The 17,141-nt window shown below is 37.0% G+C and overlaps 1 protein-coding gene across 4 annotated transcripts in view; it reads left to right on the top strand.

Moving 5' to 3' along the window:
- The window catches only part of GLRB (glycine receptor beta), an 84,751-nt gene that overhangs the window by 47,052 nt on the left and 20,558 nt on the right, over positions 1-17,141 (top strand). For all 4 annotated transcript variants that reach the window (XM_060178905.1, XM_007532060.3, XM_060178904.1 and 1 more), the window contains exons 5-8: positions 5,870-6,099; positions 6,193-6,275; positions 7,743-7,883; positions 14,137-14,289. In XM_060178905.1, the coding sequence (XP_060034888.1) occupies positions 5,870-6,099; positions 6,193-6,275; positions 7,743-7,883; positions 14,137-14,289 (607 nt within the window). The remainder of the gene's footprint in view (positions 1-5,869; positions 6,100-6,192; positions 6,276-7,742; positions 7,884-14,136; positions 14,290-17,141) is intronic.

Genomic DNA, 17,141 nt, shown 5'->3' with positions numbered 1-17,141 from the left:
TGTCCATGATGACTACTCTACCTCCCTCTCCAGTCCTAGTTCCCTCCCTCCACACCCCCCTCAGCTGGTCTAGTCCTCACATGACCTCTGCTCACCTCAACTCACCTCTGTGCTCTCAGTTCCTACTGGATCTCCTTCTCCCCACTTCTTCCATTCTGTTTCTTCTTGCCCTTCTTCCTCTGCTCCTGGTATTCATGACGCAAAATCTAAGGTCCTTCTCTGCGGTCATTTGCATTGCGTTCTTCTTTTGGGACACTTTTTTTTCCCTTTTTTCTTGTTTCTTGGTACCAAGAATTCTGGGAAATGTAGTTTTTCTACATCAAGCTACACACCTTTATTCATTTGTGTCATGAAGCAAAGGTAACAAACAGCCTAGTAGTGATCTATAATAGCACGATGGAACATGCAGGAGTAGAAATCGAAGTGGGAGCCACAGTCCTGTTAAGTCTGATGCTCTGTGAATTGAACTACTCCCCTGGATGTTGTTATTTTTTTATACTGTCCCTTGATAACAAGTTAAGGAAGTAGTATTTATCATAGAATTGTGGGGAGTCGGGTGGTAGCACAGTGGATTAATTGCACGTGGCGCAAAGAGCAAGGACCGGCATAAGGATCCCGGTTCCAGGTTCGAGCCCCCGGCTCCCCACCTGTAGGCGAGTCCCCTCACAGGCAGTGAAGCAGGTCTGCAGGTGTCTTTCTCTCCCCCTCTCTGTCTTCCCTCCTCTCTCCATTTCTCTCTGACCTATCTAACAACAACAACATCAACAACAAAGGTGATAACTGCAACAGTAATGAAAAACAACAGGGGCAACAAAAAGGGAAAATAAATATAAAAATGTGTATATTGACTGTAGTACAACAGCTTAAAGATATAGTTTTAAATTATTTATCTTGATCCTATGTAGCACTTCAAAAAGGTAATAAAAGTTTTTAGTGTGTATAATTTTAGAGTAACAATCTTCTGTCAGACCATTTCAAGAAAGTTTTTAGTATATAATTGGAAATCGAGTCTTATCCAGTGCTCAAAATGATGCCAAGTGGATATTGACCATGTGCTTTTGCTAAGGTAGTGTAATTGATGTTTCATTAGAAAATGACTGAGACTAATGTACAATTTCACTTCTGGGTAAATGAAAGGCCATGTGTGCTTACATGGAACAATGGACAGAAGAAGCCTTTGCTAGAAGGCAACATTTTATTCTGTTGGAAGTCTCCTCCATAGATCTTTGTCTTGTTCATTGAGTTTATTTTTATAGTTGTTATAATCAGTCAGATATGGAGTAATCACTTATTAATTCTATTTTGAATTTTTTGTGACGTGTGTATATTCTGGCAGAAACTGAACTAGTTGTGTGATTTGTCTTTGTTTTCTAGAGTTATAGTTTTCCTTTGATTTCATGTTCATTTGATTAGAAAGATGTTATCTTTTTTTTTCCAGCAGTGCAGATAAGCTTAATGTCAACTGTATTGCCAGGCTAGTGTGGGGGTGCCTCTTCCTGGGCGTGTACTCTGGGTTCAAGAGAATGTGACCGGAGCAAGCCTGGACTGCTATTCTCTCAATGATGCGAGGGAGATGACTCATGAACCAAGCTTGTGGCGAGGCAATGCAATTCTTTATTGATCAGAGAGCCAAGGCTTGTAAAGGGAAGACCTGGAAGTGGCAAGTCAGAAACGGAAATGGCTAAGAAAGGGGTGGAGAAAGGCAAAAGAGGCTGGAAAGGCAGGAACTTCCTTAGCAACTGTTGCAAGGGTTTTGACTGGTAGGATTAATACTGCCCTGCCGGCAGGGAGGGTCTTGAGGGTAGAAAGAAGATAGATCAAAGGAATGGAATGGGTGGGGATCTTTCAGGCAAAACAATGATTATATAGATAGGACATAGTATCAGGAATGCAGGGTGCTTTGTGAGGCTCCTCACAACTTCCTGACAGACACTGTATAATCCTTAATTTACCAGAGCTTTGCACACCAAGCCATCTGCATATTATTTTCAAGAATAAATTCACATTAAGCATTGAAGTTTTTTTTAATATCTATTTATTCATTTTCCCTTTTTGTTGCCCTTGTTGTTTTATTGTTGTTGTTACTGATGTTGTCGTTGTGGGATAGGACAGAGGGAAATGGAGAAAAGGGGAGAGAAAGACAGACACCTGCAGACCTGCTTTACATCCTGTGAAGCGACTTCCCTGCAGGTGGGGAGCCGGGGGCTCAAACCGGGATCCTTACTCTGGTCTTTGTGCTTTGAGCCACCCGTGCTTAACTGCTGAGCTACCACCCAACTCCCAAGCATTGAAGTTTTACAAATACTAAGATTGAATATTTCTAAGATGTAGGTAGATTAAATCCTCAGTTCATGGTATGTGTTTCCATCATGTCTATTGTTACAATGCAGCTTATTGTTCTCTAGTACAGAGTGTGAGGTTTGGAAACAAGATCATAAGACAAAGATCTATGTTTTCTAGCAGATTTTGTACATATATATATATATATATATATATATATATATATATATGTATGTATATATATATGTATATATATATACATGCTACATTTTTATGCACTTATGTTACATTATGTTAGAAATAACTAGACTTTGTTTGCCATTCAGTAAATGTCTTTCATCTCTTCCTATTTAATTTTTTGAGTTTTTATATGTAAATTTCTTTCTTTTTTTATTTATTTACTTATTTTCCCTTTTGTTGCCCTTGTTTTTTATTGTTGTTTTAGTTATTATTGTTGTTGTTATTGATGTCATTGTTGTTGGAAAGGACAGAGAGAAATGGAGAGAGGAGAGGAAGACAGAGAGGGGGAGAGAAAGATAATCACCTGCAGACCTGCTTCACAGCCTGTGAAGACTTCCCTGCAGGTGGGGAGCCATGGGCTCAAACCGGGATCCTTACTCTGGTCCTTGCACTTCGCGCGACCGGCGCTTAACCCACTGAGCTACCACCCAACTCCCTGTATATAAATTTCTAACTTACTGAATTTTGACAGAGACTGTGGATAGATGCTATTTTGTAAAATTCAAGTTATTGAAAATAAAATATCAGAAATCCTTCTCAGTTTTTGCCTTGAACTCTTTCATGCATTATCTGAGTTCAATACATGAAATTAAAATTAAAAAAAAATCTGGGAGTACGATACCTCAAACTTTTGCAGAACCCCATTTCACTGGCAAACATTAAAGGTATTTCACATATTCTTTACATCATTATGACCTCTTATAATTCAGTTCTTTACAAAGTTTGAAAATAATTGATTGGCAAAAAACTTTTTAATTTTCAAAATATTTGGATTTCAAAACATTGCCTAAAATAGTAAAAAAATGAATTCCTATCAGAACATCTACAGATTCTGCAGTCACTATCATGCTTTTTGTTAACTTAAATCTTATTTTTTGGACTCATTTAGTTGATTCAAATAGAATCTGAGGCTGGAGGGAGTCGGGCAGTAGCCCAGCAGGTTAAGCACACATATCTTAAATTGCAAGGACTAGCATAAGGATCCTGGTTTGAGCCCCCAGATCCCCACCTGCAGGGGGGTCCCTTCACAGGTGGTGATGCAGGTCTGCAGGTGTCTGTCTTTCTCTCCCCTTCTTTGTCTCCCCTCCTCTCTCGATTTCTCTGTCCTATCCAGTAATAATATCAATGACAACAACAACAACAACAATAATAATAATAATAACAAGGGCAACAAAATGGGGGAAATGGCCTCCAGGAGCAGTGGATTTGTAGTGCAGGCACTGAGCCCCAGCAATAACCCTGGAGGCAAAAAAAAAAAAAGAATCTGGGGCTGTCAGTGGCACACCTGGTTGAGTGTGCACATTACTACAGGCAAGGAGCAGTAAACAGGTCTACAGGTTTCTGTCTTTCTCTGTCCCTTTCTAATTCCCCTGCCCTCTCAATTTCTCTCTATCCTATAAAAATAGAAAGAAAAAGAAAAAGAAAAAAAATGACTCTCACGAGTGGTGTATTTGTAGTCCTGGCACAAAGTCCCAGTGATGACTTTAGTGGCAAAATAAATAAATAAATATTTTTTAAAACATTACAGAAATAGGGGCCAGGCAGTAGCGCAGCGGGTTAAGCACACATGGCACAAAGCACAAGGACTGGTGTAAGGATCCTGGTTCAAGCCCCTGGCTCCCCACCTGCAGGGGAGTCGCTTCACAAGTGATGAAGCGGGTCTGTAGGTGTCTATCTTTCTCCCCTGCCTCTTCTGTCTTCCCCTCCTCTCTCCATTTCTTTCTGTCCTATCCAACAACAATGACAGCAATGACAACAACAATAATAACAGCAACGATAAAACAACAAGGGCAACAAAATAGGATCCAGGAGCAATGGATTCCTGGTGTAGGCACTGAGTCCCAGCAATAACCCTGGAGGCAAAAAAAAACACAAATAGAATCTACTATCTCAGACTCTCACAGTAACAATAACGTGTATGTATAATTAGTCAACAATAGTTTTCCTCTAGCAAAATATAAGTTAATATTATATATAATATATGTAGAATGCATATTACATATATTTTATATATATATATATATTGATATAACGTAGCATTTTTGTGGTTTGTTACTGAATAAAAGACGAGTAGAAATGGCTTCCTTTTGGATCTATTTTAAATTAGACTTCATTTTAGTTTCCTGGGGAAATAATAATTATAGCATTAAATAGGTTGATTTTTTGTTTGTTTGTTTGTTTGTTTGTTTTTGCCTCCAGGGTTATCGCCTGGGCTTAGTGCCTGCTTTATAAATCCACTGCTCCTGAAGGCTATTTTTTCCCCTTTTGTTGCCCTTGTTTATCATTGTTATTGCCATTATTGTTGTTGTTATTGCTCTCGTTGTTGGATAGGACAGAGAGAAACCAAGAGAGGAGGGGAAGACAGAGAGGAGAGACAGACACCTGCAGACCTGCTTCACTGCTTGTGAAACTCCCCCTATGCAGGTGGGGAGCCGTGGGCTCAAACCGTGATTCTTAGGCCAGTCCTCGTGCTTTGCACCATGTGTGCTTGACTTGTTAGATCACCATCTGGTCCCTGCACTTAACAGTTCTCATTTTTAAAAAGATGAATGTATTGTGAGAGAGACAGAAAAGCGCACTGCTCGTCTCTGCCCAGTGGTGTTGTCTAGGATTGCTAATGGGACCACAAGCTAGGAAGCTCTGTGCTCTAAATCTTGAGATGGCTTCTTGGTTTTACAGCTTGTTTTTTATGCTAATACCATCTACCCAACTGATACCATGTGTGTTTGTATAAAATGTACATCAGTTATCAATAAAGTTATATTCTGGTGTTTAGCGTAGTAGATGTTATGAGTTTCATTACGAGTAGTTAATAGACACAAGAATCTATGTTTTTTTATACGTATATACATTTTATTTATTTTAATGAAAGATACAGAAAGAAAGATACAGTGATCTGTATTTATTTATTTTAATGAAAGTATTTATTTATTTTAATAAATATTTATTTATTTTAATGAAATATTTATTTATTTTATTTATTTTAATGAAAGAAAGATACAGTGATCTGTATTTATTTATTTGAAAGAAAGATACAGTGATACCTGATCACTGCTTACTTCTGACTTATAGTGGCTCTGAGGATTGAGCCTGGGACCTCAGAGCCTCAGGCAAGATAAATCATTTGCATAACCATTATGCTGCCTCCCTAGCCCTAGGGTTGCTTTTTTGTTGTTTGTTTTACAATTTATGGAGCTCTTAGGGACTGAACTATTGTGATCCTGATTGATTTTGGAAGAGCAAAAGTATTTGTGATGTTAATCACTAAAACCCTTCTTATTCGGGACCTGACTACTATCTTAAAAACAAAACAAAAGCTCATGTGTTTCTGCCACCCCCCACCCCCCAGGATTACAGAGTTAACATCTTCCTGAGACAAAAATGGAATGACCCCAGGCTGAAGCTCCCCAGTGATTTTCGGGGCTCAGATGCACTGACTGTAGATCCCACAATGTACAAGTGTCTGTGGAAGCCTGATTTATTTTTTGCAAATGAAAAAAGTGCCAATTTTCATGATGTGACCCAGGAAAATATCCTCCTCTTCATTTTCCGGGATGGAGATGTCCTTGTCAGCATGAGGTATAGATTGTACAGTTATATTTTCCTTTTAAAATCAGTAGAGCACAGGGACATAGATTCAATGATTTCTAAGATCTCTGTTTCAACTTTCAGGTTGTCTATTACTCTGTCATGCCCATTAGATTTGACCTTGTTTCCCATGGATACACAGCGTTGCAAGATGCAGCTGGAAAGCTGTAAGTTTGATTCTCAGTGACTGTTGGAATTATATTGCTTAAAATAGCTGAGTAATACATAACGGCGGTGAAACTAATTATTCTGATTATAAATCATCAATAGAATAGTTTATTTAGGGGCGTTATGATTATTTTGCTATGATATCAATTGATATTAACATAGGCAAATTCTTAAATTTTTATCTTGGAGTAACTACAGCATATGGGGATCTAGCAGTCACTTGTGATTACACTATACCTTTTGATTTTTGAAAAGTCAACACAAGTATTATATAAACTGGAATCAATTCATATACATAACCCATATACACAACCCATAAATACATAACCCATATATACTGGGTTGTCAGAAAAGTAGTAATGCATTTTTTCTATGCTTTTCTATGCAAAAATGTGTCATGACTTTTCCAACAGCCTAATATATATTTGTACTCCCAGGATCTTGGAATTGTAGATGTATTACCTAAGCCTAGATATCTGTGTTATGGGATACTATAACTAAGTCTGTTTGAGAAGCTGCTTTAGTGCTTTTCCATGAGAATATCACTCCTTTAAACAAGCTTGCAGTTATTTCTTCAAAGCCTGTGTTTTGGTGCTGAAGTTTTCTTTAAAAATTTCCACGCAACGTATTGTATAATTTAAAATTTATTCATAAATCATGTATTCTAATATAAAGTCATTTACCAGAAACAAGAATGATTTCTATATTAGAAAGCTATTACCCCTTATTTTGGTTGTTGACATTTCAGAATTCTAACACTGAGAAACTACTTTATGTGACACCTCTTTGTGTGTGTGTTTGTGTGTATGTGTGTGTGTGTGTGTGCGCGCGCGCTAGTGTTTTTTTTTTTTTTTTTTTACCAGAGCACTGTTCAGCTCTGGCTTATGGTGGTGTGGAAAATTGAACCTGGGAAAAAATTGAGCCTCAGGCATGAGAGTCTTTTTGCATAATCATTATGCTAACTCCCCCCACCTTGTACTAGTATTTTTATTTGTGGCCATAGATTTGACCACTTTGAATTTTTTTTCTTTTTTTTAATATTTATTTTATTTATTTATTCCCTTTTGTTGACCTTGTTTTATTGTTGTAGTTATTATTGTTGTTGTCGTTGTTGGATAGAACAGAGAGAAATGGAGAGAGGAGGGGAAGACAGAGAGGAGGAGAGAAAGATAGACACCTGCAGACCAGCTTCACCGCCTGTGAAGCGACTCCCCTGCAGGTGGGGAGCTGGGGTTCGAGCCGGGGTTCGAACCGGGATCCTTATGCCGGTCCTTGTGCTTTGCGCCACCTGCGCTTAACCCGCTGCGCTACAGCCCGACTCCCGACCACTTTGAATTTTTAACAGCAATTCTGCATAAGGAGGGCTTAGTTTCTTACCACCTCTAAGTTTAATATTTGGATTATTTATTAAGAAGTATTAATCACTATTTCAAATTAATATTTTGTTTGTTTGTTTTCGGTTATAGTTGGCTACACAACTGATGATTTAAGATTTATCTGGCAGTCAGGGGATCCTGTTCAGTTGGAAAAAATTGCCTTGCCTCAATTTGATATTAAAAAGGAAGATATTGAATATGGTAACTGTACAAAATACTACAAAGGCACTGGTAAGTAACTTTTTTTTTAATTAAAGAAAATGATGTGCTATTTCAAAATTGTTACTTAAATATTGAATACCAAAGAGAGAGTAGAAGACAATGAGTTAAGTAAACTCAGTATAAGAAGTTTATTTCAACTTTCATATAGTTTAAATCTTCTTAAAATTGCATTAGCCAAAGCTGTAAATATTCTTATTACTAGGTTAGTTTTGCTTTCTGAATGACAAGAAGTTTCCACAGTATAATCATTGTAATAGAAACTCTACCAGGCAGTTTTTTTTTTTTTTCAATATTTGCAAGAAATTCTGCTTTGGACAAAAATTAAGTTTGTAGTCAAATATTGTAGATCTTAGCAAAGTAACTCATACATACCTATTCTGTTTTCTTTTGAACAGTTTAAAAATAGTCATTGACCCATATTCTTACTTTAAAAAAAAAGCTGACTTTTATACTGTGCAGAAAGCAAAATATATGTGAAATTTTTGGACATCAGTGAGTATAGAGAATAAAAATTAGCATTATTAGACTTGGTTGTAGAACTGTCCATTATAAAAGCATAACAAATTCATCTCATTCTTTAAATATGTCAAGCTTTTCTCAATATGAAAATCACAGTAGTCACAACTTTGTACTTTTATAAGATGATTAGAAGACAATCTGAGTTTACTTCTTTAAGTGAAGAAAATGCCAACCTCTACTTCTGGGTTATAGATTATAGGGAGTTATAGAATAGTGCTAATTCACTTACCAAAATAAATCAAATGGTGATTACTTTTTTAAAATTATCTCAATACTTATGTTCAATTTCTGAATTACCACTAAATTCTAATTCTGTATCTGGAAGTTAACCACAAAAAGCTATTCTGGAATTGATTCCAGTTTATACAATATTTGTGTTGACTTTTCAAAACTCAAAAGGTATAGTGTAATCATACAGAATGCAGAGAGACAAGATGTTTGAGTTCAAATGTTGCCATCTGATATCGTCAGGGAGAAAATACAGATTGAAACATTCTTGTTGGCATGAAAATAAAAAGAGTTAATATTTGTGTATTGACTGCATGCAGAACTGAGCTACTTGGAGATAAAAAAAATTAAAAATTTTGGTCATCTTTGGGACTTCATCACTTGAGGCAGACTTTTTCATATATAAAGAGAAAAATAGTGGTGGTCCGTGAGGTGGCGCAGTGGATAAAACAAGCATGAGGACTCTCAAGTATGAGGTCCTGAGTTCGGTCCCCGGCAGCACATGTACCAGAGTGATGTCTGGTTCTTTCTCTCTCTCTCTCCTCCTATCTTTCTCATAAATAAATTTTAAAAAATCTTTAAGAGAGAGAGAGAGGGAAATAGAGACCAGAGAGGCAGAGAGAGGAAACAAAATCACAGCCCCAAAACTTCCCTCAACATGTACCTACCTACATGTGCCAAAGCAGCATATTATCCAAGTGAGATCTTTCGCCAGTCAGTAAACTTAATTTAAAATTATATAACATTACTTTTAAGCAGAGCCTTCTCTTAATGCTTACAGCACTGTAGGACAAGAGAGATAATAATAAAATACATAGCAAAAAAAAATTAACCAAGTGTTAGGGGGTTAGGCAGTGACACACCCACTTCATCACACACATCATATCCATCACACATCATACACAAGGACCCTGGTTTGAGCCCCTGTTCTCACTTACAGGGAAGATGCTTCACAAGTGATAAAGCCGTCTACAGGTATCTATCTTTCTTTCTCCTCTATCTCCCTCTCCCCTCTCAATCAATCAAATAAAATAGAAAAGGAGAAAATGGCCACTGGGAGCGGTGCATGGGTAGTGCCGGCACGGAGCCCCAGTGACAACCCAGGTGGCAAAAACTATATAAAATAAGACAAGCGACAATAAAATAAAATAGAATTAGCAAGTTTTTATAATAGGAAGATATGGAGGGCATATAAGATATGACTATTAAAGTATTCAATAAAGAAATCAGTGTGTAGATTGTTAGATACGGAGCCAGCATATATATCATAGAACGACTTATCAAATGCCACCAGGAAACAGTCAGTTATGACAGATACCTCTCTGTATTCCTCACTGAAATAAAGGAAATTGACTACAGTTTAGGGGTGGTTTACAGCTCCCCTCAAAAAAAAAAAACTTGAAAGCCAAGAAAACTTCTTTTAGTATTGTCGAGAAACACACATAGAGAAGGTGGCTTTTAAAGTTCTTGTTATTTAACTTGTTTCTTTATTGCTTAGCGGGGATTCTCTAAATTAACCCTCATAACATTCTCATGAGTTCAGGACTTTTATTATCTTGGTTTTATACATAGGTTAATGAAAAGGTACTTTCTTGAAGAAGCATACTGTGTTACTTCATGAGACTCTCTGAAAGTAAATCTGACATAGTTAACGTTACCTGTGAAAACAGTTCTATTACACTTGGAAATGGTTATCCATGTCCAGATTATATGCAAAATATTTTGAATGCAAATTCTAAATTGTTTTGAAAAATTTGAAAGAGACTCAAGTGAAGTTTTAAATTTCATCTGGAGATTAAATCAATCTAGTAACATTATTTCTAATTGTGTGCCATTAGCAAAAAGAAAATGATATGATGGCACAGCATTCAAAAAGTCCTGGGGGCAGTAATTGTTCACCCCAAAGTTCTGCATTTAAAAGCCTTGATTTGGAGAGCAGCAGGGAACATAGGATTGGTCCTTGTCCTTTTATAGATCCAAGTTCTAAGATAAATAATATAGCATATATAATATAAACATAAATATAATATAAACATAAATAATATAAATGTGTATTATTTCAGCACCATAATGAAAATAAGGTATGTTATGATAGAGGACATTAAAAGGATTATGTTGCATATGTGACAAGTCATGGTTCATTGTGGCAATTTTTTAGAGTACATAAATCACAGATATCTCATTTAGTATAGAAAATAGCAAACAAATAAAACGATACCTCACATAATAATAATTGGCATTTACTTTTTTTCAATAAACACACTTTATCAGCGTTTACACGAAATGTACAAACATAAGCAAATTAATTTTAATGTTTGATTATTCATAAAGATTATCATAAATATAAAACATGCAATTCTGCCAGATGCTTAATGCTGCAAAGTGGAAAAAGGAGCAGTAGATGGAAAGAGATGGTCAATATTTCATTGGATTTGCAGAGAAATTATGACTCAGTTTTAACTCTGTTGAAATCATGTTTTTTGTCTAATTGTAGAAATGACTATAGTCGAGCTATACATAGGAAAGCAATTATATAAATACTTCAATTGGAGGCCTGAGTGCAAAATAATGAAATAGGACTTCACAGGAAACAGAAAGTAATTGAATTTGCCAATGAACATTTATATCAATTAGCGGCCCACCTGCCTCTCATAAATGTAACAGTACCAGGAAAAGATCAAAAAAGATCAAGAAATGTTTCTCATAAAAGTTTATGAGGCAAATCACTGTAATATCCAAGCATGTATTTTACTGCAAATGCATCCAGGTCTGTGACGCTCCCCTAGTGGGTGAGACTCTGTTCAGAATACAGAACCTGAGTTATTCAGGTTGTGGTGCAATGAAATGCAAAAATATGCTTTCAAGTGAGCAACTTTGTAGTAAATTGTTACAATATCTGCAGCAATTTATGTTACCCAAAATGGATAATAAGCACACCTTTGCTGTTTTTCATTCTACATGCTCTAAGTGAAGGTACCATTAGCTCTGTAAGCAGTGCTATCACAGAGAGACTTCCTACAGAGCCACTTTTAGAAAATACCATGAGCAGGGGTTGGGCGGTAGTGCAGCGGGTTGAGTGCACATGGCGAAAAGCACAAGGACTGGCCTAAGGATCCAGGTTCGAACCCCCTCCCCCCCCACCTCCAGGGAAGCAGGTCTGCAGGTGTCTTTCTTTCTCTCCTCCTCTCTTGATTTCTCTCTGTCCTATCCAACAACAGCAGCAGCAGTAACCACAACAATAATAACCACAACAACAATTAAAAAAAAAAACAAGGACAACAAAAGGGGGGAAAAAAAAAGAAAATACCATGAGGCTCTCAATTGCAGCAAATTGAATTTCTAAAAGATTAGATTTTGGAAAGTTTACACATAATCGTTAACTAAGAAACAAATATTCTATTTTTTATCTTTATTTATTGAATAGAGACAGCCAGAAATCAAGAGGGAAGGGGGTGATAGCAAAGAAGAGAGACAGAGAGACACCTGCAGCACTGTTTCACCACTCACAAAGGTGGGGACTGCCTGCAGGTGGGGACTGGGGCCTCGAACCCACCTCTCCTTGCGCATTGTAATACATGCACTAAACTAGGTGTGCCACCATCCCAGCCCCCCAGAAACAAATATTCTAAATGTTCATGAAGGAAGTTGTGTGTTGAAGACAAAATAGGAAGAGAAATTGTCACTGTTTTGCTTTTGGTACCATTTTAAAATCCGATCCTTGATTTAAATGAATTGACTACATTTCACGAAATGAAAATTAAAACACACACACACACACACACACACACACACACACACACACACACACACACACTGTCTTTATTTTGTATATTATATAGAAATATTTGGTATAACTAGAGTTCATTTCAGTTCAAACCATGCATTTAGTTTTATTATATGTTAACCTAATATTTTATTACACATTTGGAGATAGTATTGATTATAATCCACGTTGAAAAAAAAGGAAAGATTTCTAATCTTAACTTATTGTAAGAGTTTGTGAAACGTTATACTTTCATACAACATTTTTTTTTGTCCAAGGCATTATTGCTCCAAGCTGACCTTTTTTAGATTGAAAGAGCAAGACACAGAGGTGGGGAGACAGGGGCTGGAAGTCCGGGGGTACTCATGGCATGGACCCTTCCTCCAGTTAGTGGGGGCCAGGCATGAACCTTGGTTGTGCATATTGCAATGCAACACACTACCAAAGTGAGTTATTTTTGCTGCTTCTATTCAACCTTTATTAAAAACATCTGCTGTATGTGTCTCTGTACCATTAATGAATACATATGAAGATTATTCTACAGACAAGTATATATAATTTTCCAAACTTAATTACCCAAAAGAAAGCAGATGAATACTATTTTTAAATTACAAACTTTAAAAAAAATTACCCTTTCCCCAATAATTAATTTATTTATTCACTGATTATCTACTTATTTGTTTCAACATGCTTAGGTAATTATGAACAGTGTAAGCTGAACACAATTGAAGATAATTTTTAACTTCTAGGTTTTTATGCATAACATTCTTTCTTTTGAATAGTTCTTTTTACATAAAATAAGCATTTTAGAAATCAGATAGTGTGTGGTTAAACTGCTAACTGAAATGACCAAAATATTTTAAATAATCATCTTAAACAATTGGGAATGCCTCTTCTGTTCTGGTATACAGGAGAATTTGTGTCACTTATTTTCGTTCTCAAGACAGCAAAGACTATTAAGAGGCAACTCCTCTTTTGTGATTTGAAATGGGGGGGGGGGCTGTGGCTATCATGGCCACTCTGGAGTCATGTCATAAAACAATTTTTGTATTTGTCTTCGCTCTGTGAAAGGGCATTGCCCTTCAATTCAAGTGCTTCCAGGTCTGGAGTGGAGAAAGGAACTGTATATAGAGGAATGTAAAGTGTTTGCACTTGTACAATCTTGTCATGTAGACTTGAAATTATTACTTCTTGGTAATGTTGACTTCCAATATTTTTTTAATGTTTTAAGGATGAAATGTCTACATGAGATGTAGACTTTTGCCCTTTCTAGATAAGAAGCAGTACGTGGGGCTGCAAATGTTTCCCAACAATGTCTTCTCCAGGAGGGTTTCTTTTCAGACTTGTTCTACTTTGATTTACTGCTCTCTCTGTATGACTCCTTTAGATCATTCGCTCTCAGAGTACCCATGGGTAATGAAAACTTTGAGTCTGTTGCAAATTCTCTGAACAAAGACTTAAAAGCCGAGACACTGACATAGCAGAGCAGCATGTGGTGTCTATTTCACAATGTCGTAATGAAGTTGTGAAAGGTCAGGTGAAGTAAGTCCCATAATATCATCCTCCCAGACCCCATCAATTCTATATATTTAAGAAAAAGTCGTTCTCTCCTTTGCGTCTGTGTGAACTTTCCCTTGTGAAGTGGATTCAAGTAAAAGTGTCGTATTTTTTTTTCTATATAGATACCTTGCCTATTGTTGTCTTTGAGTGTGGGAAAGAATCTCATATCTTTAATATGTTTATTTCTGAAAGGCTACTATACATGCGTGGAGGTCATCTTCACCCTAAGAAGACAGGTTGGTTTTTACATGATGGGTGTGTATGCCCCAACCCTGCTCATTGTGGTTCTCTCCTGGCTTTCCTTCTGGATCAACCCAGATGCCAGTGCTGCCAGAGTGCCCCTGGGTAATGTCTTCCTTACTTATCTTTCACGTTAGCAATGTGTATGTCTTTCTGATTAACTATATCATTATCAGTTTTTTTATTTATTTATAAAATGGAAATACTGAGAAGACTATAGGATAAGATGGGTACATTTCCATACAATGCCCACCCCCAGAGCTCCATACCCAACCCACTCCCTTGATAGAATAGCTTCCCTATTCTTTATCCCTTTGGGAGTATGGACCCAGGATCATTGTGGGATGCAGAAGGTGGAAGGCCTGGCTTCTGTAATTGCTTTTCCACTGAACATGGGCATTGGCAGGTCGATCCATACTCCCAGCCTGCCTCTCTCTTTCCCTAATGGGGCAGGGATCTGGGGAGGTGGGGCTCCAAGACACATGGTGGGGTCCTCTGCCCAGGGAAGTCCAGTTGGCATCATGGTATCATCTGCAACCTGGTGGCCTCATCCGAGATTCCCAGGTTGAAAGTAGCTTCCTTGCAGAATTCACACCAGGTGTTGTCTCCAAGCTGTTGTCTTGGCTCTGTCCCCTCATCATCAGTTTTTAAGAGAGTGAGTTTTTGATCAATAGTCCATCTTTTCTTAGGTATCTTTTACATTTTGATACTAAACTATATTTTTTCCATTTTTTAAAAAAGATTTTTTTTTTTGTTTATGAGAGAGGAGAGAGAATGAGACTATCAGTCTGGAATATGCAGTGCCACTGATCTAATTCTCGGCTTCATGTTTGAGAGCTCAGTGCTTTACCAACTGTATACCTCTTAGGCAACTGAACTAGATTTTTTTTCAATGTCTATGACCTTTATAATTAAATTTGTAATTAAAGTAAGTTTCTGTTCTTAACATCAGGGTATTTACAAATGTTCATCTGTCTACCCACCTTGAAATAATTATTAATTAGTAACATTTCTCATATAATTCAAATCTAAATATGCAGTAACCCAAATCTATAGTCTCATAACTATTTCAGCAGAAATATTTTAAAGTAATATTATATACTAGTTCATATCTTTCACCAGGGAATAAATGATATGATTTATTTATTTTTAATATTTGTTTATATGATTTTTATAACATAGGATTTTTATAGGACAGAAAAGTTGAGAGGACATAAACAGGGAGAGAGAGAGAGAGAGACACCTGCAGCACTGCTTCACCACTTGGGGAACTTCCCTGATGCATGTGGGGATAAGGCCTTGAACCCAGGTCCTTGTGCATGCTAATGTATACACTCAATTAGGTGTGCCACCACCCAGCCCCATGGTTTATTTTGTAATGATTTGATATCTGTCTTGAACATTAATTATTTTGTGCTAAGTACCACATAGAAACACCATTAGCCAGACTTGAAAATTGTATCTGGAGGCCAGGCTAGTGGTTCTCCCTTTGAAACTCATGGTTGACCTTATTCATGCATAAGGCACTGGGCTTAAGTTTTTGGTCCCCACCTGCAAGAGGGAAGCATCATAAACAGTGGCGTTGCACTGCATGTGTCTCTCTTTCCCCCTTTCTCCTACTCGCTCTCCCTATTTCTCTCCTCCCTCCCTCCTCACTCCCCCCTCTCTCTTTCCCCCTATTTCTCTGCTTGCTCACTCTCTCTCATAATAAAAAAGGGGGGAAATGGCTGTCAAAAACAGTGTAGTTGTGTACCAAGATCCAGCTATAATCACGGTGGCAAATGAACAAATAAATAAACAATAATAATAACACAAAATAAAACTGTAACTAAATAAAAGTTACAAGACATCTTAACTTGGATGAAATAAACTTCAAAATAAATTTAACTACAAACTTTGATTAAAGTGCTTTAAATAAAATACATATTTTTTAAATTTTTTTATTTATAAAAAGGAAACATTGACAAAACCATAGGATATATTTTATTACTATGTGTGTGTGCCTGTGTTCTGAATATCACCTGGAACTTGTGTTGATATGGGAATGAGGAATCTGAGCTCCTAGTGAATGACTGATTGTAGGATTTTTTTTTTTTCCTCTCTTCCAAAAGTCTTTGTGAAAGTCTTTCTTCTGACTCCCTGGAGGAGTTAAATGAAATAGAGATTTTAAAAAAACAGAAATCCAGGAAAGAAACAAGGGAAACAAAAATGTTTTCTGTATAAGACATGTGGTATTTTACATCTGATAGACATCACAAAGCTCAACTCAGCTCCACAAAAAACAAACAAACAAACAAACAAAACTGGGAATACATTCTTTCTTTAATTTTTTTAATATTTTATTTATTTATTTTCCCTTTTATGGCCCTTCTTGTTTTTTATTGTTGTTGTTAATGTCATCATTGTTAGATAGGACAGAGAGAAATAGAGAGAAGAGGGGAAGACGGGGGGGGGGGGGGGGAAGAGAGACACCTGCAGACCTGCTTCACCACCTGTGAAGTGACTCCCCTGCAGGTGGGGAGCTGGGGCTCGAACCGGGATCCTTCTGCTGGTTTTTGCGCTTTGTACCACATGCGCTTAACCCACTGTGCTACTGCCCGACTCCCGGGAATACATTCTTAAACTAGATTTAAATTCTTAGATTTGCCAAAATATGTATTTTCCCAAAATAGTGTTTCTTGTTGTTATATTAGAAAGATCTTACTTAGTCTCGCGCTGCAATATGAACTGAAGGGGTTGGCTTCCAAAATTAGTTTGGAGATACCCCAACCTCTGGCATACCTCTGAAGGACTTTTCTTTGTAATGCCCTGTCCTCAGTAGGACTTCTAACATGAGATCCCTGAGCTGTCACTTATCATCCATTAAACATGTTATGTGGAGGAGCAGAAGTGTTTAATGGTTTAAAGCTAGTTTCTAGAAGTAAGCCTTGGTTTGAATTCCAACTCTGTGTTTATTA

This window comes from Erinaceus europaeus, chromosome 19 (genome assembly GCF_950295315.1).
Source record: "Erinaceus europaeus chromosome 19, mEriEur2.1, whole genome shotgun sequence".
NCBI classification, from domain to species: Eukaryota; Metazoa; Chordata; class Mammalia; order Eulipotyphla; family Erinaceidae; genus Erinaceus; species Erinaceus europaeus.
Note: the sequence above shows the minus strand (reverse complement) of the source record. Positions and strands in the feature narration are given on the sequence as shown.